The sequence below is a fragment of the Curcuma longa genome, chromosome 13 (genome assembly GCF_044706935.1).
Source record: "Curcuma longa cultivar G26 ecotype Majalengka, Jawa Barat chromosome 13, ITB_CL_G26_1.1, whole genome shotgun sequence".
Classification (NCBI taxonomy): domain Eukaryota; kingdom Viridiplantae; phylum Streptophyta; class Magnoliopsida; order Zingiberales; family Zingiberaceae; genus Curcuma; species Curcuma longa.
In genome coordinates, this window is record NC_133873.1 from 6,202,095 (window position 1) to 6,228,655 (window position 26,561).

At 36.0% G+C, this 26,561-nt stretch overlaps 2 protein-coding genes across 2 annotated transcripts; one reads left to right on the forward strand and one right to left on the reverse strand.

The window, feature by feature from the left end:
• The first annotated feature begins 253 nt into the window (after positions 1-253).
• On the forward strand, positions 254-18,312 carry LOC141844544 (uncharacterized). Its single transcript, XM_074732580.1, has 15 exons — positions 254-466; positions 1,473-1,561; positions 5,128-5,194; positions 5,291-5,406; positions 7,381-7,447; positions 7,531-7,579; positions 9,294-9,379; positions 9,514-9,773; positions 9,859-9,914; positions 13,228-13,313; positions 13,675-13,767; positions 14,478-14,919; positions 14,995-15,548; positions 17,563-17,797; positions 17,884-18,312. The coding sequence occupies exons 1-15, from the start codon at positions 287-289 to the stop codon at positions 18,156-18,158; spliced, it is 2,655 nt and encodes an 884-aa protein (XP_074588681.1). The 5' UTR covers positions 254-286; the 3' UTR covers positions 18,159-18,312.
• Positions 18,313-19,483: 1,171 nt separating this feature from the next.
• Positions 19,484-22,941, reverse strand: LOC141843951 (pentatricopeptide repeat-containing protein At4g39952, mitochondrial). The gene has a single exon (XM_074731961.1). It carries the CDS (start codon positions 22,939-22,941, stop codon positions 20,479-20,481), a length of 2,463 nt encoding a protein of 820 aa, XP_074588062.1. The 3' UTR covers positions 19,484-20,478.
• Positions 22,942-26,561: the final 3,620 nt, after the last annotated feature.

The following is a 26,561-nucleotide window of genomic DNA, read 5'->3' on the forward strand; positions in this document are numbered from 1 at the left end:
AATATCGGGGGAAGGATTTGTTATTAATGAAATCTTGCGGGGTATATTAGAAAAGTAATTATTGTGGACTTAGTGGGTCCAGCGCACGCCTCCAATTCGCGAACCGGTAGTAAACCCTAGTCCCCAGCGGCCCGGTTCAAGTCAAATTGGACCGCGGTCTCAAAGCGAACCGCCGATAAAATGCGAAGCGGTTTAAAAGGCGAACTGACAAATGCGAAGCACGAACCGACTCCGAGTGGCTTTCGCCTCGGCAAAATCCACCCTCGCGAGTCGCGGCGCGGCGGAGATGGGCGGCGGGCGGAAGCGCGGCCGCACGCAGCGGCGGCACTTCAAGCAGGGCCGGGAGAACGTCTGGAAGTACGGCAACAAGGAGGCCCGCCCCGATGACCCCTCGGCCGCCGACCAGCCCAACCCCACGTGGCAGCCTTTCGCTACCCAGAACGCCAACTTCGACGAGTACTACAAGGTCTACTCTCAACACACACTCGTATGCCGAGATCCTTCCGATCTCGTGTGTTTTCATCTTGCTTGATGAAGAAGTTTTACTGCTTGCTGTACCCACGGGCGATTTCTAATGGATCCGTGCACTGTCGGAAAAGAATGTTTTGTATTTGACAAATTGAAAAAAACAGACTTTTCATAAATGTGTATCTCTGCTTTATGTCACTTCCAATATGGTGTTTGAACCTTTTCCTTTCTCTCTGCTTGCTCCAACTATTTCATAGTATTGGACAAACTCATTCTGTAAACGCACGATTTCTCTCAGCTTCATGTTCATCAAATCTCGTGTATATTTGACTTAGTTTCATCATCTTGATGACAAGGTAATTGTGTAGCGCTTACCATTCAGAAAGGATTAAAAGGGTTTTGCACGTCGTGATCCTGTGAGAATTTAAGTGGCTATACTTAGTAGCTGGTACATCACTTATATTTGCTGTGTGCCAGTGGTATGCGATAATCCTGTCTCCATGAGTGCTATTATGAACTGAGTGAATATGAAAGAGTTTGTATTTCTTATTGTTGCTTGGCTCTCTGCTTGCTCCAACTATATTACCCGGCCAAAGTATAGAATCTCACAGTAGAGGACAAAGTTCATTCTGTAAATATGCACAATTTCCCTCACCTCATGTTCATCAAATCTCAACTGTGCATACTTGACTTAGTTTCATCATGTTGATGACAGGACAATTGTATAGTTCTTAACATTCAAAAGGATAAAAAAGGCATTGCATGTCACAAGTACCTGGTACATCATTGATATTTGCTGTGTGCTAGTGGTATAAGATAATCCTATCTCCATGGGTGTTATCATGAACTGGGTGAATATGAAACAATGAAACTTTGTATCCTTTTTTTTTAAATTTTTATGTTGGGTGTTTATTCTTTAGAACAAAGATGGTAAAGTTTAAGTAGAACTTGGTGTTACCTATATCCCATGCTTCCTAAATTGTCATGGTTTCAACCTTTGATAGGAGCAACATATTGTGCCTGAGGATGAGTGGGAAGAATTCATTTCTATGCTCAGAAAGCCACTTCCAGCTGCATTTAGAATAAATTCAAGGTGATTACTTGTTGTTACTATTTTCAATATGTTTACATGTGGCATTTCCAAGAAACTTGTATTATCAGAATTGGTATCCTAAACTTGGTAAACCAATGAATCCTCAACCCTTTCTACCAGTTGCTTGTTCTTCAATATGTTATTTTTTTTTTTCATTTATATCAGACTACAATTACTTCCTCAAATAAAACAAAAAACTCCTTGCATTTTGAAGTTGTTTTAAAATGATTGTCAATCAAGATCATTATTATCTATTACTTTCATATCTCATGTTATATTTGTTCTTATCATGTTTGGCTTGTCGGTTTTGTATCTATGTACCAACCAAACAAGGCCATAGTTATTTAAGGCGTGAGACACCCAAAAGCGCATAGGTGCTATGAGACCTTAGGCGCATGGCGCAAGGTGAGGCACATGCCTTACCGAAGTAAGGTGTTTTGAATATAAATTTTTACAATTCAAACATATATAGAGAATTTCTGCTAAAATATTTCACTAACAAAATTATAATCCATAAACTATTAAATAATAATGTAAATATAAAATTCACTAGCAAATAAATACATTATGCACATAATTCAAATTAAAAAAAACTTCAAATATCTAAATCATCAAAATCTTCATCATCTTCCTCAATCATATCATCATCATGATTGCTAGATATTTCAAATTTGTATAACGAATCTTCATTAGTTTCCTTAAGACCGATTTCTTCCTCCTCTCACATGACGCACGCTTAAGTAGCACATGTGAAAGGGGCTCGCCTAGCTGTGCCTTATGCCTAGGCGCAGCCAAGCGAGCGCCTTTAATAACTACGAGCAAGACTTCCTTTGCCTTCTTATTTTTCATGGAAGGACTAGTACACTTCATCAACTTTCAACTTTTATTTTAATCACATGTCATCTTAGTTTTTATTTTTCTGTGATGTTAGATATGGCTGATTTCAAATTAACTATTTCCATCTTAATCTTTCCAACTTGTCACCTCTACTTTGGAAATGTTGATTTTTTGCGTCTCACTAGCCATATTCTCACTAGTCATATTGAAAAAGTGAAGAATGGCACTCTCGATCGTAGATTTATCTTATTTGGATGTCTTCCATTTTTTATTTCCCAATAACCATGGTTGTCAATATAGGCATTGTTGAATCAGTATTACTTTCCAAAAATTTGGTATCTGCCATATTAGATCCACCATTGCCCCTGAAATCCCAATCAATGAGATTATCCTAAGGGTTTGAAATCAGGAAAAAAATGAAAACAACAAAATAAGCTGTCTAAACATTACAGTCATTATTATGTCATAGTGTAGGTATATAGTTAATGAATAATAATAGTACTTAATAAATCTGATAATTTTTGGCATGTAGTTATTGCATAACAATATGTAACTATGATATATCATAACACTAATTAAGTATTTATGCTATCTAATTTGTATACCCATAAATATTATCTAATAGAAAATTATTAATAATATTTATTAATATTATATTGTTAATATTTGCTACATGATTGTTAATATTATATTTTTATCATAATGATAATTAATTATTTTACTATCTAATGAGTATACCCTTAACAAATATCTAATAGAAAATTATTTAATAATATTTATATTATACAAGTGATATTATATTGTTAACAATTACTAATAAACAATATCTAATGACTAATTATAATTAATAATATTTTATTATTAAAATAAGATTAGACAATTAACATATAGTAATAACTAGAGTAGACTGTTGTCAATATTATTTATAATAGATAATACTAAATCTGATAAAAGTATTTCTTTATAATGTCTTTCCAATTGTGTTCGTCTTTGTTGCTAGTCAATCTTTACAGCACGTGAACTCTATCAAAATCGAAGTTGATCATCTCCATCTCCTTTGGTTGCTGCTGTTGAGCCTCCAAGTCTAACTTCAAGCTCTTTTGTGTTGCCAACATCACATGCTAAGGCTCAAGTATAGTTTTGAGACCAATCAATGGATTCATCTGAATTTCTTGTATTGGTAGTCAATTATGGATCAATGTTTTCATGTGGCTACTATTGTTTTGACAAACTTCTGAATAACATACGGGCGTCTAATTTTTCAGCAAAAATCATATTGGATTTGGCAGATTCTGATCAGTTGATCCATATCGAAATTGGATGATTTTGCCAACCATGCTAATAGTTATTTCTATGAAATGAAACTCAACTTGAAACCAATATACATCTATTTCTTATCTGTGTTCAGGACTTCATGTATATGGGGTGCTGGGTTAATTTGTGAATCACTTTTCAACCAGATTTTTTTGGCTTAGCTAGTCTTGAAGGTTTTAGAAGGTATTTCCATGCAACATATGCAATTTATCAGGGCATTTTGGATTAAAAAATATTTAAACTATTATCTTGATAAAAAAGCCATCAACTTTTTGGTTCCTTTCATGGTTTGAAATCTAGCACAGTGTTGAGCGAAACAGTCAAAATGTGTCATTCTAATAAATTATTGAAACTTGATGGCACTCGTCATAGAAAATGTCTTCTTTCTTTACTTCATCTCCTCCAATCTCAAATCCATCACCAATACCATGCATCAAAACATCTGTACGTTACCGAAACAATATTATTCCAGTTAAACACCAAGATTCTGACATGACTCAAGATTTTGAACATTGGTTCCATCAACAGTGGCAGTTTAGCCGACAACAGCGGTGAGCCGACTCCTTGAATTCCAGCAGTACTTCACTGAGTCACTGTGCTAATTCCTTACAGAAGCTTAGGGTGAACAAATCCCCGCTAGTCAGTGACACCTTTGAATGTATTCATGGACAATATCACCAACGTCTTCTTTTAGATCAACAGCTTCCTCCTGATCTTCCTCCTCGCTTCTGGATTCCCAAAATCTCGTCTATAGCAGCAACTTTAACTCAGCCCAGCCTAAAACCTGTCAGCCCTTTTCTCAGCTTACGTAGCTGACCTAATTTGGTGATCCATGGCAGCTTATTTTTGTGGACGATTCATCTTATTTTTTAGGATGTTGGATTCTCAAAGAGGTCAATAGCGACGTCGAGCGGCTGCTTTGGTGGATGAGGTTGACCTAAATGCTCTGTGTACTTTTGGGCATGTTAAGGCTGCTCTGTCATATCTTCCTCTCCCGTCGTCCATCTCGCATTGCACATTTAGTTTTAGTCCCACTATTGCTGTTCTAGCAGAGAACTACTCAAGGTTCCTTCAGTTTCAGATTCAGACTTCTTCATTCATTTATTCACACATCTTTATCATTCGTAAGTATTTTGTCCACATGGCTAATTTTATGTTGCACCCCATTGTCTGAGGATGCTCATTCAATTCATATTTCACATACTTTCTTTGTTTCTGATTTGAATTATCGAAAATTCTGTTTATGATCATTTAATTTCAAAGAAATGCTGTAGTTTTTAAAATAAATTTGCATGTCCTCATAGTTTATCTGCAACTGTGCCTTTTTTGTTCTTGGTCTCTCTTGTTCCTTTTTAAGCTTCATTGCTTTAAGGTTATGACCTTCTGAGACGATGCAAACTAGAATTTTGATGCAGTGGCCAGTTTTGTAAGGACATTCTGTTGCAACTGGAAAATGACTTCATAAAATCTCTGAAACATGAGGTACCCACCATGTTTTCTAAAAGTTCAATGCTTGAGTTGTATATCATTTTCACTTTTGTTATTTCATTTTGACTAATAATGAACTTTGATTGATAGGTCAATGATGAATGTGAAGTTGAAGCTATTAGATCTTTGCCTTGGTATCCAGACAACCTTGCTTGGCATCTGAATTTTTCAAGAATGCAACTTAGGAAAAGCCAAACTCTTGAGAGGTACTAGCCTAAAGTTATTTTGTGAATTGATACTCATTACACTGACAAAAGTTTTTTCCTCTCTTTTTTGGAAAAAAAGAATAAAAAATATTATAAATTTATTTGCACATTTTATCTTTATCTTAATGATAGATAGTTTTATGTATAATTTTGTTTATTGCTTGGACATGCACACTAAGTTTCAAATTTTTTTCCTCAATGAGAACTGTTGGATATAATGCACAAAATAGATTAGAGAAGAGTTTCTTTTGGTAAATACAACCACACATGCTAATGACATGCTGTTATAGGCCAGCAGACAAAAGCCAATTTTATGAGTATGTGCCCTGAAGCTCTGATAATTATTCTTGTTCACTTATATGTGATGGTGAATTGTTTTAATATTTAACTTACAAACCCATAGTTATTTTTCTATGGTGTGGCCTTGAAAGTGAGTTACTGGGCTCTTCAGTTGGATTACTAAACTTTCTTTGGTCACGAATCTAGCCATATGAATGGTTATCCTAACCTTAAAGCATTAATACAAATTCCAGATGAACTAAGGTTACTGTATGGGTCCGATTATAACAGTGTCTTGACTCTTGATTGCCAAACAATTTCTATATGCTTAGAGAGGCAATGATGAAACAAACCTTCAAGTTATAAAGAAGATTGAGACAAAATTGATAAAATAATTGAGATGATTGATTAACTAAAGGGATAACTATCTCTCTTAGAGAAAAAGAACCCACACATATATTAATCAAAGGAGAATTTTATTAATTGAAAACCAAAAAAAGACATGATACTTTCATAAACTTAAATAATAAACTAGAAAAGAAATAGAAACATAATAATCCCCTCAAAATCTTACTGAATCAAAAGACACCTATTAAACTATTACCAAATTCAAAGACTAGGCTACTAAATCAAAAGATACCAATAATAATATAAAACAATTACTAAAATTAATTAAAATGTTAAAATTCTATTCTCTTTCTGTTGTTAGTTTGCATCACTCTTTGCTAGGAAAATCAACTCCAGGAAAGTTGTCATCATCAGGTTGTCATTTCTAAGCTTAACAAACAATTGTTTCATCAACTCTGCTTAGCAATGCATCTTTGTTTTGTTTTTTATATTTCTTCTTTGGATGCTCTGACCAATGAGTAAGAAATTCATGCACCTTATTTATCTCATTTTGCGCTTTGATTTTGTGTCCATCCTTTTTGGTTGGTCTTTACAACTAATGAAAAAACATGTGTTGTAGGGCTACCCCTGCATAATAATGTCATGAAAGTCGTCTGCAGAAGATACACATAACATTAATTGGGAAATAGAATAATCCTAATAACTTTTACCAAATCAATGGATACACATAAAAACTAATACCAAATTAAAACATCCTACCACCAAATAAAAAAACCCAATCCTTAAATAGAATAATTAATAATGTTAATTAAAATTCAAAAAGAATTCTAGTCAATGTCTATTCCTTGTTTGCATCACTTATTAGTCGGTAGCAATAGAAGGTCCAAGAAGTAACACAGTTAGCACTGAAGGTCATATAGGTATCATTAAACCAGAAATGGTAAATGCAAATTTCTTATATATTATACTTTTTTCCCTTGATAAAGTTGTAGGCCCTCTATTAGAAAAGAAATCTGGTATTGACTGATTCCCTTTCTCAATGAAGATTGAAGGAAAACATTATACCAATGCTACCTTTTAGCTAGTGGATTTTTTTATTAGCAATTACTGGGTGACATTTGTAAGGTTGTTTATACATAATTCCTGGCATACCTTGAGTGATTGTTAGATGCTCCTTGCATGACACTGCTCTGATATTTTTAATTCAACAATATCACTTAGTATATTTTTCTTAAAAATATTTATTGCTTAATAGGTAAGAGAAGATATATAAGTAAACATGATAATCAGTGTACCTTTACAATGTCTTTATGCTTGATTATTATATACCCTGTTCATTTCTTCCAGATTCCATGAGTTTTTAAAGCAGGAGAATGAAGTTGGAAATATAACAAGGCAGGAAGCTGTTAGCATGGTGGTTAATTGTTTTTCTTTGTTTACTTATAGTAAATTTTCTATGTTTTACTCTCTACAATTTAAAGTACAATATCTATACAGGTGCCTCCATTATTCTTAGATGTTCATCCAGATCACTATGTACTTGACAGTATGTTACTTTCTCTTTTATTTATATACTTGTGAACATATGAAGTTTATTTTGTAAATTCAGCAGCATTCTTAGATGAACAGTTCTAGGATTTTATAATATTACCTTTATTGTATTTTACTATGTTTAAGGTTCACTGAGAACTCCAAATAGTTGATTTGTCTCAGCACAAAGTGTTTAACTGCATTGCTCCATTTTATTTCATTTCATACCAATTTCGAAGCACAATGCTCTCAATTGTTTTCAGTTTACAACATGATTGATGATTAATTTTATTTTCTCTCAAACTAAGCCCACATATATGACTCCAAATTGTTGGGACAATTATATGGTTAAACTATGTCCACATTTTCGTCATACTATGAAGTCATTTCTTTTTTTCTACAGTTGGTATCTAAAGAGGTAGTCATGGTGTTGTAAGGTTTTCTTATTTTCTGTGAACATCAAATATGTTTATTTGGTTAATGATAGAACTATAATGCTTCCTCCCTTTAAGGCTTACTTAGAACTCCAAATACTTGATTTGCTGCAGCATAGTGTTTAATTCCATTAGTGCGTTTTATCATCTTTTGCACCATGCGAGGCTCAATGTTCTCGTTGTTTTCAATTTATAGCATTATTGATGATTCATTTTATTCTCATAGTAAGTCTCTAGACATCTTACTATGAAGGAGTCAATTTTTTTTCCTTCAGCAGGTCTAAGGTTTTCTCAGTTCTGTGAAATCCAAAATTGCACATTAGGATGATGGTAACACCACAGTGCTTTCCTCTTTTCCAAATGTTTGGTTTTCCTTAGCCCAAAGTGCCTATATCTCTTAGCAAGGTTTAAAATTTCGAGTCATATCAAAATTTCAGATTATGACCAAAACAATATAGTTTTGATACCATATCGTGCTGTGCCGATACGGTTTTGGTACTTTTTAAAAATATAAATTATAGTAATTAAAAATATTTTTATTAATATTTATTTGTTATTGATACTTTTCCTAATAATTCATCTTCATTTAGGTTTTCCCCCCTCATTTCTATAACAATCCTTAGTCTATGTTGTTTATTTTGTAAACGGAAGAAGGAAAAGAAATAAATGAAAGAGGGAAAGAAATTACTGGAGGGAAAGGAATTAATTGTAAAAAAATAAAAAAATATGAAAGAGGAAACCCTAAACCTAAAAAAGATGAAAATAGTCCTAAACTCTAAACCTAAAAAGATGAAAATAAAGGGCAAAGAAGAAAAGAAAAATAACATAACATCAAATAAACCAAAATAACTAGCGTCTAGGCGAGGCCTCTGTAACCTCGCAGCAGTCTCGTGCTCCATCCAGTGTCGGTTGGCGGGTGAAATAGTAAATTCCGCTCGTGCCGACTAGCATGGCTCGGTATCACGAACCTAGGTTGTTAGTCCATTCTATTATCTTTAATACCAATGTGAAGCTCACATTCTGGTTGTTTCCAGTTATAGCATCAGTGATGATCATTTAATTTTATCTCAAACTAAGTCCACATTTTCATCATACTATGTTGACTATTTTCCTTCAGTTTGTTGTTAGTATCTGAAGCGATAGTCATCTTGGAGACATTAGGGTTCATCATTTTTTGAGACAATCAAATAAGGTCATTTGGCTGATGGTGGCACCATAGTTTATGTTGAAAATACATGGCAGTTCTCATTTGGCTTTATGTTGCTTTCTTGGTAACCTTTTTTTTTTTTTTGGCAGTGTGTGCAGCACCAGGATCTAAAACTTTCCAGTTGCTTGAAATGATACACCACTCAATTGAACCTGGACTACTACCAAATGGGCTGGTTGTTTCCAATCTGTTTGCCCTTTCTTAATATTTTTATATTATTTGTCATTCTTTTCTATAATTCTCAGGAAGCATGCAGTAACATCTAAGGATACAGTCTTCTCTAATGATTCTTCTTGCATGATGATATAGGTAATAGCAAATGATGTTGATGTTCAAAGATGCAATCTTCTTATCCATCAGACAAAACGGATGAGTACTGCCAACTTAGTAGTAACTAACCATGAAGCACAATACTTCCCTACTTTTCCTTGTGTGAAGGATTACAAGGAAACTTTAAAAGGTGAAAAAGAACTTGTGAAAAGTAGTTTGCAGTTTGATCGGATTTTGTGTGATGTTCCTTGTAGTGGTGATGGCACTCTCAGGAAAGCTCCTGACATCTGGAGGAAATGGTCAGATATTATTTTGTTCTTCAGTGTGTTCAATTTTCTCCAGTTGACCTATCAGACATGATTACATAGACATGATAACATACAGGAATGCAGGCATGGGTAATGGCCTTCATCGTCTTCAAGTTGAGATTGCGATGCGTGGTAATAATATTATGACCTTGTTTCATACTGGATTCTCAAATACGTTATCTTTGTTGTACTACTAAGTAATGCACTGTTATTGGATAACTTGTCATAGATTTCAATTCTTAGCTTTCATATCGATATAATACTTGTTTAATTCTTAGCATGCTGTTGGTATGTTGCCTAGAACTTCCTGATTCTGTTTTGATGTCAATTTACATGCGAATTTCAGTATATACATTTTGCACAAACCGGTATTTAACCTTCTATCAGGATAGATGATTATTTGACTGAAGAAGAAAATATTTAGATTAATTTTATTATCAGTTGTCTGCCAATTGTTTGTATAACTTTCTGGTTTTCTGTGAGGAGATTCATGGTGTCCAAGTGGTTAAGCATAGTTGCATGTTTTTGTACTGCTGCTGTAAAGCAAAGCCTTATTAGTAGCAATTACTTACTGTTGATGCTAAGTTGGTGCAAAATTGACTGTTTTTATGCAACTAAGGATTGGTTTAAGTGTGCATTTCCAATGCAAATTAGATGCTTGGTATGTGCATTCCCAAAAAGTATCTTCCCAATGCAATGTCATGCCAAAGCTATTTTAACAGGGTGAATAGTCCATTAGAAAAGATAGTTTCACAAAGCAGCTTCTAGCGCTTATTTAATAATGATATAGGAGGATTAGATAAAATCTAATATAAAATATTAACTATTGAGTTGTTATCAACAAAATGAAAATAAATAAACTAGAAACATTTATATGTTAATAAATAATGGACATAATACTCTAGTTTCTTTAGTATTTAATTGTCATTATTAAAAAATAGAAAAAATAAAGTAATTCTCTATTTGTATGTATATATTCATTGATGGTAAAGTTAATATTTTGATTTCTAAAAATTGTTCGACTTTATAGATTTCATTTTTTATTTAGTCATTGTAAAAATTAATTTGTAAGTGGGCCCGAATCTAATAATAAATGTTTTTTTTAAAATGAAAAGCAATTAAATTTGACATTTTAAAGTAATATTTTAAATTTCTTTCAAGAATTTTAAAATAAATTTAGTAGGATTTTGAAATGTTTTAGAATTATTTAGGAAATGAAAGAGTATTTTTGTATAAAAAATTACAAAATACTTTGTAGGTTTTTTTGGTTCACATGCCATGTGTGACTCTGACCTTATGCTATTCCTAACAAGGCCCAATGTCAATGTAGAGCATGACTGTGGGACAAGAAACTCACATTTAACATGTGCCCATGAGCTTGCCACGACATGACCATTTAGAGGTAGTTGCGCCAGCAAGAAGGATACTATGCTATGCACTCCAGGGTCGGATCTCCTCTATGTGTTCTCCCTTCTCTCTCTAATTTTAGAATAGAGACTGGTGCTTGTGTATGCTCCTACATGTGGACCGCTACTAGAGGTAGGCTGAGCTACCATATCCGACGCGTCACATTTGCTAACATGGCCAAAGTATAAACAATGTAATATGATTAATATAATCACTAAAAAGTATAGTGATCTAATAGCCTATAGTCCAAAGGCCTTATTTGTGATAGAGTGATCACTCACTAAGGGTTTCATATGCAATAGAGTCATCGTCCACAAGTAAATCATTCAATGTTATAGTGTTAGGTCATGTCCTTTGGTTATCATGTTCTTGCAATAAATGAGTTATAACTATATGCATATAGATGTATACCATTATGAACAACAATAAAAGAATACATTATGCTACACATCCTATACATTGAAACAATTAAGCCTACATTACTGCATCCAAGTGGAACAAAACATCAACATATAGCACAAATCATGTAAAACTTCATATATGTACTGCATGATAACCCATATAAATAACTACACATAATAATCTAGCATAATAAACACATAACATGTTACTGCTATATGAGTGCATGAACATATATCATAAGATTCCACAGATATGCAAATGGTTGAAAATTCTAATATTATAAACAAGAAGGTATGAGTACAAAGACAACATAATAAGTCGTACAAATAGAACAATGTAAATCTGGGCTCTACATTAGATCCAGTTTGATGAGATCAATCCCAAGATAACTTTCTTGTACAACTATTAGTGATCACTCTCTGTTGTTGTCACATAAGTCTGCATCCATAGGTCACCTCAAACTTCATAATTACCACGTAATTTATACTCAATTGAGACAATTTCAACGTCAATCATTGATATGAATTTTGAATTCAAAGGATCTATCCTCAATCAATATAATACCATCCAATCAGTCAACCAACTATCGTAGTTAACTCCAATCTATGGTTCTCTGAATGTCCTCACAATTCAACTTTGTTATTATCCATTGTGTAAATGGTCAATACAATTATCCTCAAAAATTATTTTCAACACACTATTATGATTCTACAATCTTGGATAACGTCCCATAATCAACAATTCATCTCTGTCTAACAAATCATCCCAATATTGTTTGACTTCCACCACAGCCTCTTCCTAATAAAATAGTTAACTAATATAATGTCATAATATCATCAAACTTAATTTAATGTCACCACAACCAATTGTCCCTCTCAACTTCATCAACCTAGCCTTCACCCAGGAACAACAAACTTAATCCAATCAACACACAATAGCATTACTCAAATTCTAATCCTATCCCTAGGTCAGATCAATTGTCTAATGTGACTGCTAAAATTCCGTTACAGCTACTACAAGGATAGAATATCATGATTTATGATACCCAATCATCATCAAGCGACCCACTACAAAGAAACGTGGGAAAAAAATCTACCTCAGTGGTATTTCACTGTGCTATAGATCATTCCTCGACATTCTAACGATCATTCTGAGGTCTCATTTACCCATACAACAATAATCAATTATTAGGACCACTAAAGAACCAACACAGAAGAACTTAAACCTTAAAGAATGCCACTGCCATCCATAAAAGGGTTATTGTAAATGAAGGGGCCAAACACAACATCTGACATTATTGCAATGTGACAAGGGAGGTGTGGCAACGAGTGAAAGATTTTCTTGAGTAAGCTATACTCTAAATGGCAATCATGTGTATATGCTTTTGTATTCTTTAATTTCTTTGTTAGCATATCTCAAATATTGCTTTCATTGACAATACCTTAAGCTAAACCACTTTGTTTCCATTGAGAATGTACTTTGTACGCTCAACAGCAACTTCTAATGAAGAGATTTGTTATCTGTTCACTATGCTGTTTGTATTAAAGGGTTTCTTTTCTGGATGTTATTTTACAGATTTCCGTTGATTAGTCATCTTAATCTTTTGAGTTATATTTCTATTATTTTACAATTGCAGGTGTAGCATTGCTTAAAGTGGGTGGAAGGATGGTTTATTCTACCTGCTCAATGAATCCAGTTGAAAATGAGGCTGTTGTAGCAGAGGTTATTTGCTATAAGATTTAAGTTATATGCTTGTCTTTTATTTTTTCTAACCCTTCCACACTTGTACATGTAGCCTTTGATGTGTATGCTTGTTGATGTATATTTATCTACAATAGTGAGATGATTATTTCTTCAATCTAGTAGTTACTATGGAAGTCACTCATTGCCAAACATTAAAAATTCAGTATCAATATTTAGAATTACATCCAATCTAGGGTATTTATAATTCAGTCTCACTCTTTCATACTTCATTTGTTTGCTTTCGGTAAACCTTTCAGAATGAGTTATTGATGTTGATTTTGCTTTACTTTCGTTGAGTAAAATTGCTCACTGTGGAATTGTGTTTCTCATATTCTTGTAGGTTCTTCGAAGAAGTGGTGATTCAATTAAGCTTCTTGATGTCTCTGGTGAACTATCTGAGTTGGTCCGCCGTCCTGGCTTTAAAACATGGAAGGTTAGCCTTGAACTTTCTTATCCAACACAGGTTTTGACAGTTTTTAAATTTACTGTTCTCAGCAATAAGGGAATTTTATACAAAGGATAATTTAAAAGATCCGGAAAAATTTAACTTGCTGAGTTTCTAGTAAAACCTTAGAGGCACTGAAGAGTGAAGGCGCTAAAATTGTTGAAAGTTTGGAGCAAACAATTTATGTTAGTATCACATTGTAGCAATTAAGATGTTTCTTGGATAATTCAATTTAATTCGAGTCAGTTGAACAATGGTGAAGTTTGACCAGAACACACCAAAAGTAAGAAACTAAATTATAGAGATTTTTTTTATTTATTAGAGAGTTTGCCAAATTGAGTAGGGAGATTTCATGTTAGCATTAAATTCAGAACCACTACATTTGAATGTACAAACTGGATTTCCTGCTTATTAAGAAGTTATTTAAAATCTTTTTTCCCTAGCAAATTATGTGGTCTAGTTTTTCTATCTGTATCAAATGACCATTTCTTCTAATCCAGTCATTGCATTTTGTTTTGTTTTGTTTTTCTTTCAACTTTCTTTTATTTTATTCATAATTCATGATCCAAACATCTCTTTTAGTCTTCATTGAACTATTATGTTTCTTTCCGCTAAGCTAAAGTGATCCATCAATGCCTTGTTGTTTTCTATTTGGCACTGGTTTTCTAACATTTTTCCATGATCATCTATATTTACAGTTAAAAGATAGAGGCCTTTGGTTGGCTTCTCATAAAGATGTACCCCAGTACAGGAGGGGTGTGATTGTACCAAGTATGTTTCCTTCTGGAAAAAGTCACGATGAGATCCTTAAATATGATGGTCAAGAGAATGCTGAGATTCTTGGAAGTAACTCATTTGCAGAAAATGTTAACAAGGGAGTAAATCATTCAGAAAATGTATGTGTACAGCACCAAACATTGTGTGAGAATTTGTTAGACAATGCACCGCTGACTGGATCTTGCACTATTGAAAATAAACTAGAGGAAGTTTCTGGTGAAAGTGTATCCATAGAAAAATATCATAGCTATTTTAGAGAAGTTTCTGAATTTCCCCTTGAAAACTGTATGAGAATACTTCCTCATGACCAAAATACTGGAGCTTTTTTCATTGCTGTTTTTGAGAAGCTTTCTCCATTAATGGGTAACTACGGATCTGTCTTTTGTTATTGCTTAGACTGATCAAGAATGCCTACTAAAGTGATGTTTCTTATTTCAGTGGCTCCAACGAAGCCTGCAAGACAATTAGCTGTAAGTGGAGATGCCTCACCAGATGATGGTGAAAATCTTGTGGATGAATGTAATGACAAAATAGACTTATCTAGTAGTTCTCAAGATGGGCTAATTATTAGTGCTTCTTTAGCAACTATTGATGTGGATACAAAAGTTGAGAAATCATCAGCAGTATTGGACAATGATGCAGTATCAATTCATACCACGGGCACAAACTTAAATGAGGCAAGAGTAACTAATGAAGAGGAGAGTCTTCCACCTGAAACTAAGGCAGTAAAGGGCAAGTTGAAAACTGAAGGCAAATGGAGAGGAGTTGATCCTGTTGTATTCTTCCAAAATCATGCAATTATAAGTAGTATACGATCATACTATGGTATCTCAGATTCATTTCCACTAGATGGTCACCTTGTGACTCGGAATACTGATCCTAATCATATCAAGAGAATTTACTATATATCGAAGTCAGTTAATAATATTCTACAGCTAAATATCCAATCTGGAGAAAGGCTCAAGATAACTTCTCTCGGTCTTAAAGTTTTTGTAAGTGCTCATCTTTTCATATGCTTTTATACAGTAAGATTCATGTCATGTTAAAGTTTACACTGAAACTATGGTTTAAATTGTTTCTTTGTTTTTTTTTTTCCTATTTTGTTTAGATTTAAGATGGTAAATGTTAGAATATTGCAAATGATTTATTGACATGCTTGCATTATGCATTTTACTTGTGGATCTATGAACTTATACTCATGAATTCCAAACTCATACCAAATGCCGTTTGAATGCTGCTTCTTGCTTAGGACCTGATGGATTCTCAAAAGTTCATCGATTTTTCATTTCTGTGGAATGAAGAATGTGAAAAGAGAAAATAACTTTCACTTTTCAAGAATTTGAAACTGTGAAAACTTGTTTGGTTTAGTAAAACTAAATTATCCATTGACATAGGAATAAACAGAATTATTTGGTTGATTATTAATGATATTATATTTAACATATTAATGTATAACAAAATATATTATATTATGTGATATGGGAATATTATTATATTGTCTAATAATAGTAACAGTAGTAGTAGTAGTTCTATTTGCATAAGTTTGTAGTATTCTTAATTTGACTTCTTAAAAAATATATATGGGATTTTAGGATTTTAGGAAACTACTTCTAACTGTTTCCTGTTTTCTAAGGTTCGCTGTTTTATCTTCTCATAGTTTAGAATTTCATTTGAAATCAACTTACCAAATAGGTTTTCAGAAACTTCTATTTTTTATTTTCAACAAAATGAAAAATTAAAACTGGGTTAAAAGAGTCCAACCATATAGGGCCTTAGGCTTTATATAATACACGTGGATGTCATTCAGGAGTAGTTTGCCATTTTTGTTGCACTTCTATCTTTTTTGGGTTTGAGATAATTACTCAGGTCAAGACTACATTCTCCTAGCAATTCTTGTCCTCACTTTGTGTGATCATTTGCATGTTCAGAAGCCTTGTGTTATCTCTATGAAAATCCTGATTCTAAGAGGGGCAACTGCTGTAACTCTTCATATCTTTCCAAGCATTAAAGAAAAGGTTTCTTGTAGCGAAAAAAGGGAAGCTATGTGGTGAAATAGAAATTCATTAGTAAGGGACTTTATAATTTCTTATGTTTATTATTTGTGGAATAGATGATTAGTACCTTAACTATAGGTTGGATTATGGCAGTTAAATAGGCAAGATGCATACTTTGCTACTGAAAAAACACAGGCTGTATTTTATTTTCTTCTATTTTTGTAGATTTCAAAAATAATCTTAAGTATTTCTTGCTTGGATTCTCACATTGTGCCATAGTTCAAATTATAATTGGGCAGCAAAAGGAAATATTTTTTGACTCACTTTCTTAATCATATTTACCAGATTATGATACAAATTCTAGGTTGTTGATCTTTTGCTCCTATGGTTAATATCCTATATTCATAAAGTGAGGAAGAAACCTAAATAATAGTAAATATAGCACAAAAAGGGATATTATGTATGTAATATGTCCTAAACCAGAAAAAAAATATTTCTCATATGAAAGTATAAGATTAATAAGACATATACCGAACTTCAAATTATAATTAACATAAATACTAAATTATACATTCACAAGCAAATATAAATATCAAACAGTTTACCATGTTCAAGAATTTTATAATTATGTTTATTACTCCTTGTCCTATAACATACCAATTTCACCTTGGATTTCTATTTCTTTTTCATCCTTTATGCATTTATATGGTCCTAATGAAATTTCCTGGATGACTCAAATTATTCCAATTGGTAATACTTATCATTTTATGTTATTTATTTTTGGTTACTAATATAATTTTGGTTACTAAATGGCAAAGCCTGAAAAAGAGGCCAACAGTAAAGATAAAATAGTTGTTTCATGTAAATTATGGACATCGGTATCGTATTCTATATCTATTTTTTGGAGTGGACTTACTACATCTATTTGGCTAATCAGAAATGCTAGTGTCATTTTGTTGTTTGTGTAGTAGTCACACCTAATTTATCAGTTTCCGACTTGTCCTGAATACAGGAACGACAAAAGTCGAGTGACAAATCGTATCCTTGTTCTTTCCGGTTATCGTCAGAAGGACTACCTCTGCTTCTTCCATATATAAAAAGACAGATCTTATATGCGCCTTTAGCTGACTTCCAGCTTCTTCTAAAGAATAGGACAGTAAAATTTACAGATTTCGTGGATGCTAGTTTTTCTGAGAAGGCTTCAAGTTTGATGATGCCAGGTTGCTGTGTCTTGTGTCTCGACGAAGGTAAACCAATCATCTACTTGCAGTTTTGCATTTTTTTGACCTGATCGGCTATGCATCATACGATTTTATCCGATCATCGCAACCAGGTGACGAAGCTAGAGGTGACGAAGTAGTGGTAGATTCCACAACGATTGCTATAATTTGCTGGAAAGGCAAGACAAATCTTAGCATCTTGCTATCTCCTTCAGATGGTCAGGAGCTGCTTGAAAGGGTTGCCCTGCGTTTCGGCATTCAGAGTGGCATTTCTTCTCGAGCAAAGGAGGATGGTAAAGATGAAATCGACGAGTTAGAGAACTCGAGCACAGGTAGTATGAACGGTTCTGAGGCGGCCGGCGAGGAAGTAGCTTTGATGGAGATGTAGGGGCTTACAAAAACATATGTACCGATATCAGTGGATGTTCTTTGACAGAATTCTGAAGGTAAGATGTTCTTAGCCTCTGCTGATATCTTCATTGTTTGTTGGATGAGGAACTGTGTTCTAGCAACTTCATTATGATTATCAATTTATTCTTGTCCATTTGCGGTTGTCCTACTGTTCTATACGCATCCAACTATCCACTTCCCATTCCCTCGTTTGGAAAAGGGAAATTGAGTTACTAACACTTTTCGCCCGCTTTCAAAACATTACTATTGCAATGATGGCTTTTGCCAAAGGGACAGCCATCCGCGAAAGAACATATAATGCTTTTGTTACATTTTGATGATCTACTAGAGCTGTCAAAGGAATTAATCTATGATAGGAGTAGGTTAATCTATCATAAATTCATTATATGACGAGAAATGAGATGGACCAACTTATTAATTTGATGAGTTGAAAAATTTTCAATCCAAAAAAAAAATGATAATCTCAGTAGCCACATCTCTGAGAGTGGTCGGCTCGGTCCCACGGAAGTTTCCCACCGATCATCAGGGTAAATCGGGAAGCGCATACGACGGCCAATCCAGATGCCCAGCATCCTTTGATTGCGTTCCCCATTTGAAGGAAAATTTCTACAAATACGCCGTAGTTGGGAATCGAATTTCCCTGAGTTACAACTCGGATGTTCTACCGTTGCACCATTGCTTCAAGACAGATTATGGATTAGATGAATCAATCTAAAAATCTATTAAAAAATTAAAAAATTTTAAAATTTTAAATTTAAATTGATCAAATTAAATTTTTTAAATTTAAATTGTAATTTAGATGGATCAAATTCACTAGTCTATTAAATTTTTTATTTTAATTTTAAATTAATTTTTTTTAATCCGCAGATTAATCCAAATTCATCACTAGTTGATTCATGCAGATTGTAGACTTAGGTGGATCGATCCATTTGAATCCAAATGATAAAATTTCAATTCTATTTGTTTAAATTGTTTGATAGGACAGATCAATCTACTAGCCTAACTCAAATTAACGGTAAGCAAAAGAACTCCTAATAGGTGGGGATACTTCAAAATATGGCAAAGGAACTCTTGCTTCTGATCTTGAGATAGATGGTCTACACTTTGTTGGATTCTCAATGTTTACTACTAGTTAGCTAGTATATATATATATATATTGAAAATTTTCATATTTAAAAAAATGATACATTTAAAATAATATAAATATGTACTTAGATGACTAATAAATATTTCATTTATGATATGAATATGTAGTTAGACAACAAAGGAATTGAAAAGAATTTCTAATGTGAACCTTCAGCAGAAGAGAACCAAGGGGAAAATTTGCTTTCTTTTCACCATCCCTAACATTCAGGGATGGAAAGGAGGGAAAATAACTTCATATGTTAACAATATTATGGTGGAAGGAGAGGTGATACAAACCAAAATTGACTATTTGGCAGTTGTTCAGCGATTCAATTCAGTGATTCTTGAGATGAATTCCATTTCGACAGCAGTAGCCTATCATGTTGTCAATACTGAAACAAAACTCGAATAATGAAACCAACTCATTGTATTCATAGAAACTGATAGCAATTACCCTTTGACTGAAACTATCACTTCCAAGAGAGAGTATGATAACCATATTCAACACTCCTCAACATATTATTCTGTGTATGAGGAATCTGAAACTTTCAGGTGCTTTTAATGGTGTTCCTGAACAGCCAGCAAGTCCTTTCGCGGCACGCCAATAATCACTTCTTGTTCAGATCAGATCTAGCAATAACAGCTGGTTCAGAAACACTGCTTGTATAGATTTCATACTGCTGCTAAACAGAGAAAAGATCAGAATGAGCAGAAATGCAGAAACTGAGTAAGAAATGGAAATTTGTTTGTAAGAATCTGAGTTTCTAAACCCACAAAGTGTGCAGAAATAGAGAAACTATCAACTAATGAGTAGGTTTCACCCACTTGCTTGATAAGGACGAGCATATAGTTTCAAAACTATCAACTAATGGGGTAGGTCATGGTAGAATCAGTATGTGCAAATCTCCTGGTGCTTTTGCCTTTTTGTTTCAGCACAAAAAAAGGCCAAAATGAGAGACTCACTGTGTCTTTAGCATGACAAACTTGTCAGATTTACTACTTTGCAAAACTACATCAGAATCATATCAGAGCTCTACTATGATTCTTCAGCATAGCCAAACCTATCAACTTGACGAAGAACCTTTTGAATCCTATGTCAATAGTGGAAGGAATGCTATGCCCATCATCCTGTAAATAGGAATCCTTTTCTCATGTTGACTCCTATTCCCATGCTATACAGCACTCCAGCCCACAGTTTTCTTCATCCTGTTATCGTTCATCATACCTCTCAAGCTTTCAACCTCCTTCCATTTACCATCGCCGCTATACATATTGGACATGAGAATGTAATAACCATCATTTTCGGGTTCTGCATCCAAAGCTTTCTTTGCAACCCGCTCTCCCAATGCTATGTTGTTATGAATTTTGCAAGCACCTAGCAGGGTTCCCCAAATTGCACCATCTGGCTTAATTGGCATCTTAAGTACCATATCTTCAGCATCATACAGATAACCTGATCTACCTAGCAGATCCACCATACAAGCATAGTGCTTCAGCGTAGGCGAAATAGAATAAATGTTCATTTTATCAAAGAATTCTTTTCCCGCATTGACAAATCCTGCATGACTGCAAGCAGACAGAATTGCAAGAAATGTGGTTTCGTTAGGCCTGATACCTATCTTCTCCATTTCTCCGAACAACATTATCGCTTCCTTTGCATGCCCATGGATCCCATATCCTGAAAGCATGGCATTCCAAGCAACAATGTCTCTTTCAGGCATAGAATCAAAGAGACGTCTTGAGATTTCAAGCTGCCCACATTTAGCATACATATCGACCAGTGCTGTATTAAGAGAAACATCATGCTCTAATTCCATTTCTTTTGCATAATTGTGTATCCACTTTCCGAGGTTCAGAGCCCCCACACACGAGCAAGCAGATACCACAATGATCAAGGTAGTCAAACTGGGTTTCACATCACTTAGAAGCATCTGATAGAAGAGCGACAAAGCATTATGCGAATAACCATGATGTGCATACGAAGCTATTAAAGCATTCCAGGTGACAGCATCTTTACTGGCCTTCTCAAAGATCCTCTGAGCAAGATGAAATGCTCGACATTGTCCATACATTCCCACCAATGTGTTACAAATAGATTTGCATTCATCAAGTGATACTTTCATGGTGTGGCAATGGATGGACCGGCCTAACCGCAATGCCATTAAATGAGAACAGGAGGAGATTACTGAGACAAAGCTGTTTAGATGAGAAATGAATCCTTGAAACTGCATCTGTCTGAAAAGATCTAAGCACTCAATGTCCAGTCCTGCCTTACCATAACCAATAACCATTAAATTCCATGATTCTGCATCTCTCCTGTCCATTGCATCAAAAACCTTTCTTGCAAGATAGAACAGTCCTAACTTGCAGTACATTGATAGTAAAGCATTCATAACTAACATGCTCAGTTCATAATTTCTCCTCAACACCATGCCATGAAATCCCTTGCCTTGACAAATTTTACCTGCATCGCCAAATCCCAAGAATATACAGCTAATTAAAACCCCATCAGCATCTACTCCCGAATCTCGCATCTCACAAAGCATGTGCATGCACTGAAGAATTTGACCTTTTCGCATATGAACGGCTATCATTGCAGTCCATGAGATTACATCCCTGTCTGGCATTGCTTGAAAAACACGAGCAGTCCCATCCAAACATTCACATTTGGAGTACAATGAGAGAAGTGATGAGTTCACAGAATGCAAATGCTCCATTCCAAATTTCAGAAGCAATCCATGGAGGCACTTCCCTTCCTTCAGGGCCGCCAAGCTTCCGCAAGCTTGCAAACCTGCTTCCATAGTTCGAGAATTGGGCAGTCTACTGACTCGGTGCATTTCCTTTAGGCACAACAAAGCCATCTCAGCCTCCCCGTTCCTTAAGCAACCAACAATTAGTGACGTCCAAGCAACCACATCCGTCACGGTCATTTCGTCGAACACCCGGAAGGCTGGAGCAACCTCTCCGCACTTGGTGTACATGTAGACCAAAGAGGATCCCACGCCTACTGAATTCTCCGGCAAAAGTCCGAACTTTGTGGCGGTCCCGTGGATGCAAGACCCGAGTCGGAGCCATGCGAGCTCAGCGGCAGCGGAGACTACCATGGGGATGGTGAACTCGTTGGGGGGAGCACCGGAAGAGCGCATGCCGCAGAACAGGGAGAGCGCGAGGCGGAAGTCGCCGGCCGCGAAATGGGCCTTGATGGCGGAGTTCCAAAGGAAGGTGTCGCGGGGGTTGGAAGGCGCGGCTGCGGCAAAGACGCGGTCGGCGAGGTCGGGGCGGCGGAAGGAAGCGTAGAGGGCGACAATCTTGGCGGCGAAGAAGGGGTTGGAGGAGTGGCCGGAGGCGACGAGGAGGGCGTGGTGGCGGCGGAGGGAGAGGAGGTCGGGGGTGTGGCCGGAGAGGAGGAGGTGAAGATCGAGGTCGCCGCAGAAGCGGCGGAGGGCGGCGGCGGAGGGCGAGGGCACCCTGGAAACGAAGGGCATCGGGCGCACGAATCGAGACTCCAACTCCCGCATGATTTGTGCTGTGCTGCCGTGCCGCTTGGCACAAGTATGCGACGGTGCCCTATTTATAGGGTTGTCATAGCGGCCCGACCGGGTCCGAGTCACGTTGAGCCAGATCGGTCTATTCATGTGTCACGTGCTAAATTGAGCTTAGCAGGAAGTATTACTTCCGGGTCATGGGTGGGCCGGTCGTGCCCGTTACGGATTAGGCTAATTGGATCAAGTCATTTTATATTAAAATTTTAAAATTATTGAAATATTAAGAAATTTAAAAAAAGACAGACATAAAATAGGAGAGGGAATAAGGAGGAGTAAAAATAGGATTAAATAGAATAAATTGATCTGATTAAATTTAATTAAAAATTTGATTTGATTATTTTAAAATTTTAATTATTTTTTAAAAAAATTGATTAATTTAGTTCAGTTTCGATTTTAAAATTTCTTATTCAATTAAAACAAATAAATTAAATTAATTTAAATAAAAAATAATTTATAAATTAGTATAAATTTATAAATCTCTAACTAATTGGTAAATTTTTTATAATATTAAAATTTTTTTAATTATTTCAGTTAATTCAATTGAAAACTGAATTAATTGATTTTATTCGTTCGGTTTGTTTGGTTTTTATTTGAAAATTCGATCGGCGTGGTTAGTTTAAATAAATTCGGTTCAGTTTGTTTTGATTAATTGAGTTCAATTCGATTTTAACCGAATACTCAACTCTGGAAAAAATTATAAAGGATGGATCCATCTCCGATCGGACAAGGTAGTATGCAAAACCGTTGCTCGTTGTCGGTGAAGCAACGTTGCACAAGGCCACCGCCTGCAGCTATGCAAGGTCCGTTGCCTAGGTCGTGTGAGGTGACCTTGCTTATGAGGTCACCGCCTGTGGCTATGCAAGGGCATTGTGAGGTGACCTCGTGTGCGAGGCGTGTCCTGCGACCGTGTGAGGCGACATCAACGTTGGGTCGTTGTCGATAGGGATGAATCTAAGAGTTAAAATTTTGAGGGACTCAATTATACGTGAACTAGGTCTGTGTTCGACAATCTTTGTCGGAGAGAGCTAAGTGGCTGAGTTGCTGACTGTCGAGAGAGCCGAGTGGCCGAGTCGCCGACTGCCGAATTGCCGAGCCGAGTAGCTGAGTGCCAAATGGTCGACTGCCGAGAGCCGAGTGGCCAACTGTGAAGAGCCAAGTGCCGAGAATTGAGTGCTGAGTGGCTGGCTGTCGCGAGTCAAGTGCCTGACTGCAGAGAGCCGAGTGGCCGAAAAAGGATCATGTCGAGGCTTGCTTAAACCCTAAACTCTAACCCTAAACGATCAAGCACAGATCGCTACTCGCGAACCGATTACACCCAAAGGCTATCTATCACTGGAGAGGCACAGTCCATTAATTTATACGTTACAAAAAATGGAACGGAATGGCAAAATATTGGTTGATCTGCTTGGGCAAATTATGCCTTGGTCGGTCGTACATTCGACGCGCGCGCATAGGTTGCACTCGGACACGAGTCGTCTTGCAGTTAGTGCAATCCGGGCTCTAGATTTGCACCCCTACGTACTCACGCGTGAGAGAGAGCCTCTCCCCATGCAATTGTTCATAACATCCATGCTTGTGATACATTATAAACCAACCAAGTTGCCCCTCAACTACCAATGTAGGACTAAACTCCTCCACATGAGAGTCTTCTCCATCCTTCCATTTCCTTATTTCCATTCACATTTCCAACAGTTTGGTCCAAACTGAACTCAACTCAAATAAAACTCGTAACCGGATTAGTACAATACTTTACTTCAACAAAAGGTAGAATCCGCTATCCAGTGGCCTCACACGACCATCAATGAGGAGATATATCAAGAAGATGGAATCAGCCATTACGGGGAGGGTATTACCTTGGCTTCTTCGAGATTTAATCCTTGCCTACTTTAGTAAGTCTCTGTCTGCTCCATATAACCAATTCATTCATGCTCGCTCCGGGGGCACATCAGCACAATACACATCTACATGATGGATTGAGCGAGGTGTGTTTGTGGTTGTGAATTGTATCACGAGCAGGTTAGGAGATTTATTAGACTATACTCTTACAAGAAGGGAAGAAAGGAAGTTACTTTCCGTCCAATTTCGACGGATAAAAAAATATTAAAAAATGATCCGTTAAAAAATGGATGCTTAAAAAGTATCTAACTTGATTGTATGAACAATCCCCTACATGGATGAAAATTTAATGATCTCCGCTTGAAATTCTTCATCGTCAACCGACACACGGATCTTCTCGATGACCTTGATGTTGTGGGAGCACACGACACAATTGCCATTCTTGTTCTTATCGTAATACTTCGAGCATCGTCGGTGGGAGTGATGCTCGCAACGTCGGTCGTGCAGCACCACGTCTTCCTGTGCATACTCCGTCAGGCAGAGCATGCACGTTTTTGCCCTCGGTGGCGTGTAACTGTCGACAACAAACCGGGCCTCCAATGACCCAATGCGGAACCCTGAACACTGAGCCTTGGCGCAAGCTATGCCTACGACTATGCTCGCGAGGAGATTGGCAAAGAAGGCAATGCTCGGCGAGTCGGGCGGGAGCAGGCCGCGCAAGAGCTCCCTCACCCTCTCATGGCAAGGCGGGCGCGAGTACAGTTCCGATAACCAGAAGGCCTCCTCGCGCATCTCGCAATTGATCGTACTAGATTCTAGAGCATTGGTGCTCGTCTCGGCGGAGAAAACCTTGAGGGTCATCTTGTTAGGATCACTAGGCTGTTGCATCTTGACGGCGGCTCTAATTGTTCGTATCATAATGCTAGGAATGGCAGTTATAATGAGACGGTTATCGGTTATCCTTTTTTTACTATTTATAGATATATATCGAAAGAGTTCTTGGGGGTTGTGACATATCCGGCAACTGGATAGAATCTACCATCGTGTGTTAGATCTCCATCATACGATGCAATTCGACAAAAAGTGCAATAAAGAAAAAGTCTTGTGATTAATTTTGGCACATTAAATAAAATCTAAATGTTAGTTTAATTACCACTTAAAATCTTGGCAAGAACTAGAATGTTCCAGAATGTTCTAGAAAAAAGAATTAGAGGGTGTTTGGTTTGGGCCCCATGCATTTGTTCACAATATCCATACTTGTGATATATTATAAACCAACCAAGTTGCCCCTCAACTACCAATGTGAGATTAAACTCCTCCACATGAGGGTTTTCTCCATCCTTCCATTTCCTTATTTCCATTCACATTTCCAACAGTTTGGTCCAAAATGAACTCAACTCAAATAAAACCTGTAACCAAATCAGTACAATACTTTACTTCAACAAAAGGTAGAATCTGCTATCCCAGTGGCCTCACACAACCATCAATGAGGAGATTATATCAAAAAGATGGAGTCAGCCATTATAGGGAGGGTATTACCTTGGCTTCTTCGAGATTTAATCCTTACCTACTTTAGTAAGTCTGCTCCATATAACCAATTCAATCATGCTAGCTCCGGGGGCACATCAGCACAATACACATCTACATGATGGATTGAGTTTGTGGTTGTGAATTGTATCACAAGCAGGTTAGGAGATTTATTATACTATACTCTTACAAGAAGGGAAGAAAGGAAGTTACTTTCCGTCCAATTTGGACGGATAAAAGAATATCAAAAAATGATCCGTTAAAAAATGGATGCATAAATAGAGCTAAGACTAAGTATCTAACTTAATTGTATGAACAATCCCCTACATGAATGAAAATTTAATGAT

Bases quoted from the DNA above. Each gene is read 5' to 3' on its own strand.
- LOC141844544 (XM_074732580.1), top strand. From the start codon at position 287: ATGGGCGGCGGGCGGAAGCGCGGCCGCACGCAGCGGCGGCACTTCAAG. The intron at 7,448-7,530 runs GTGGTTAATTGT...ATATCTATACAG, and splicing joins GGCAGGAAGCTGTTAGCATG to GTGCCTCCATTATTCTTAGA. The intron at 9,774-9,858 runs GTCAGATATTAT...GATAACATACAG, and splicing joins CCTGACATCTGGAGGAAATG to GAATGCAGGCATGGGTAATG.
- LOC141843951 (XM_074731961.1), bottom strand. From the start codon at position 22,941: ATGAATAGACCGATCTGGCTCAACGTGACTCGGACCCGGTCGGGCCGC.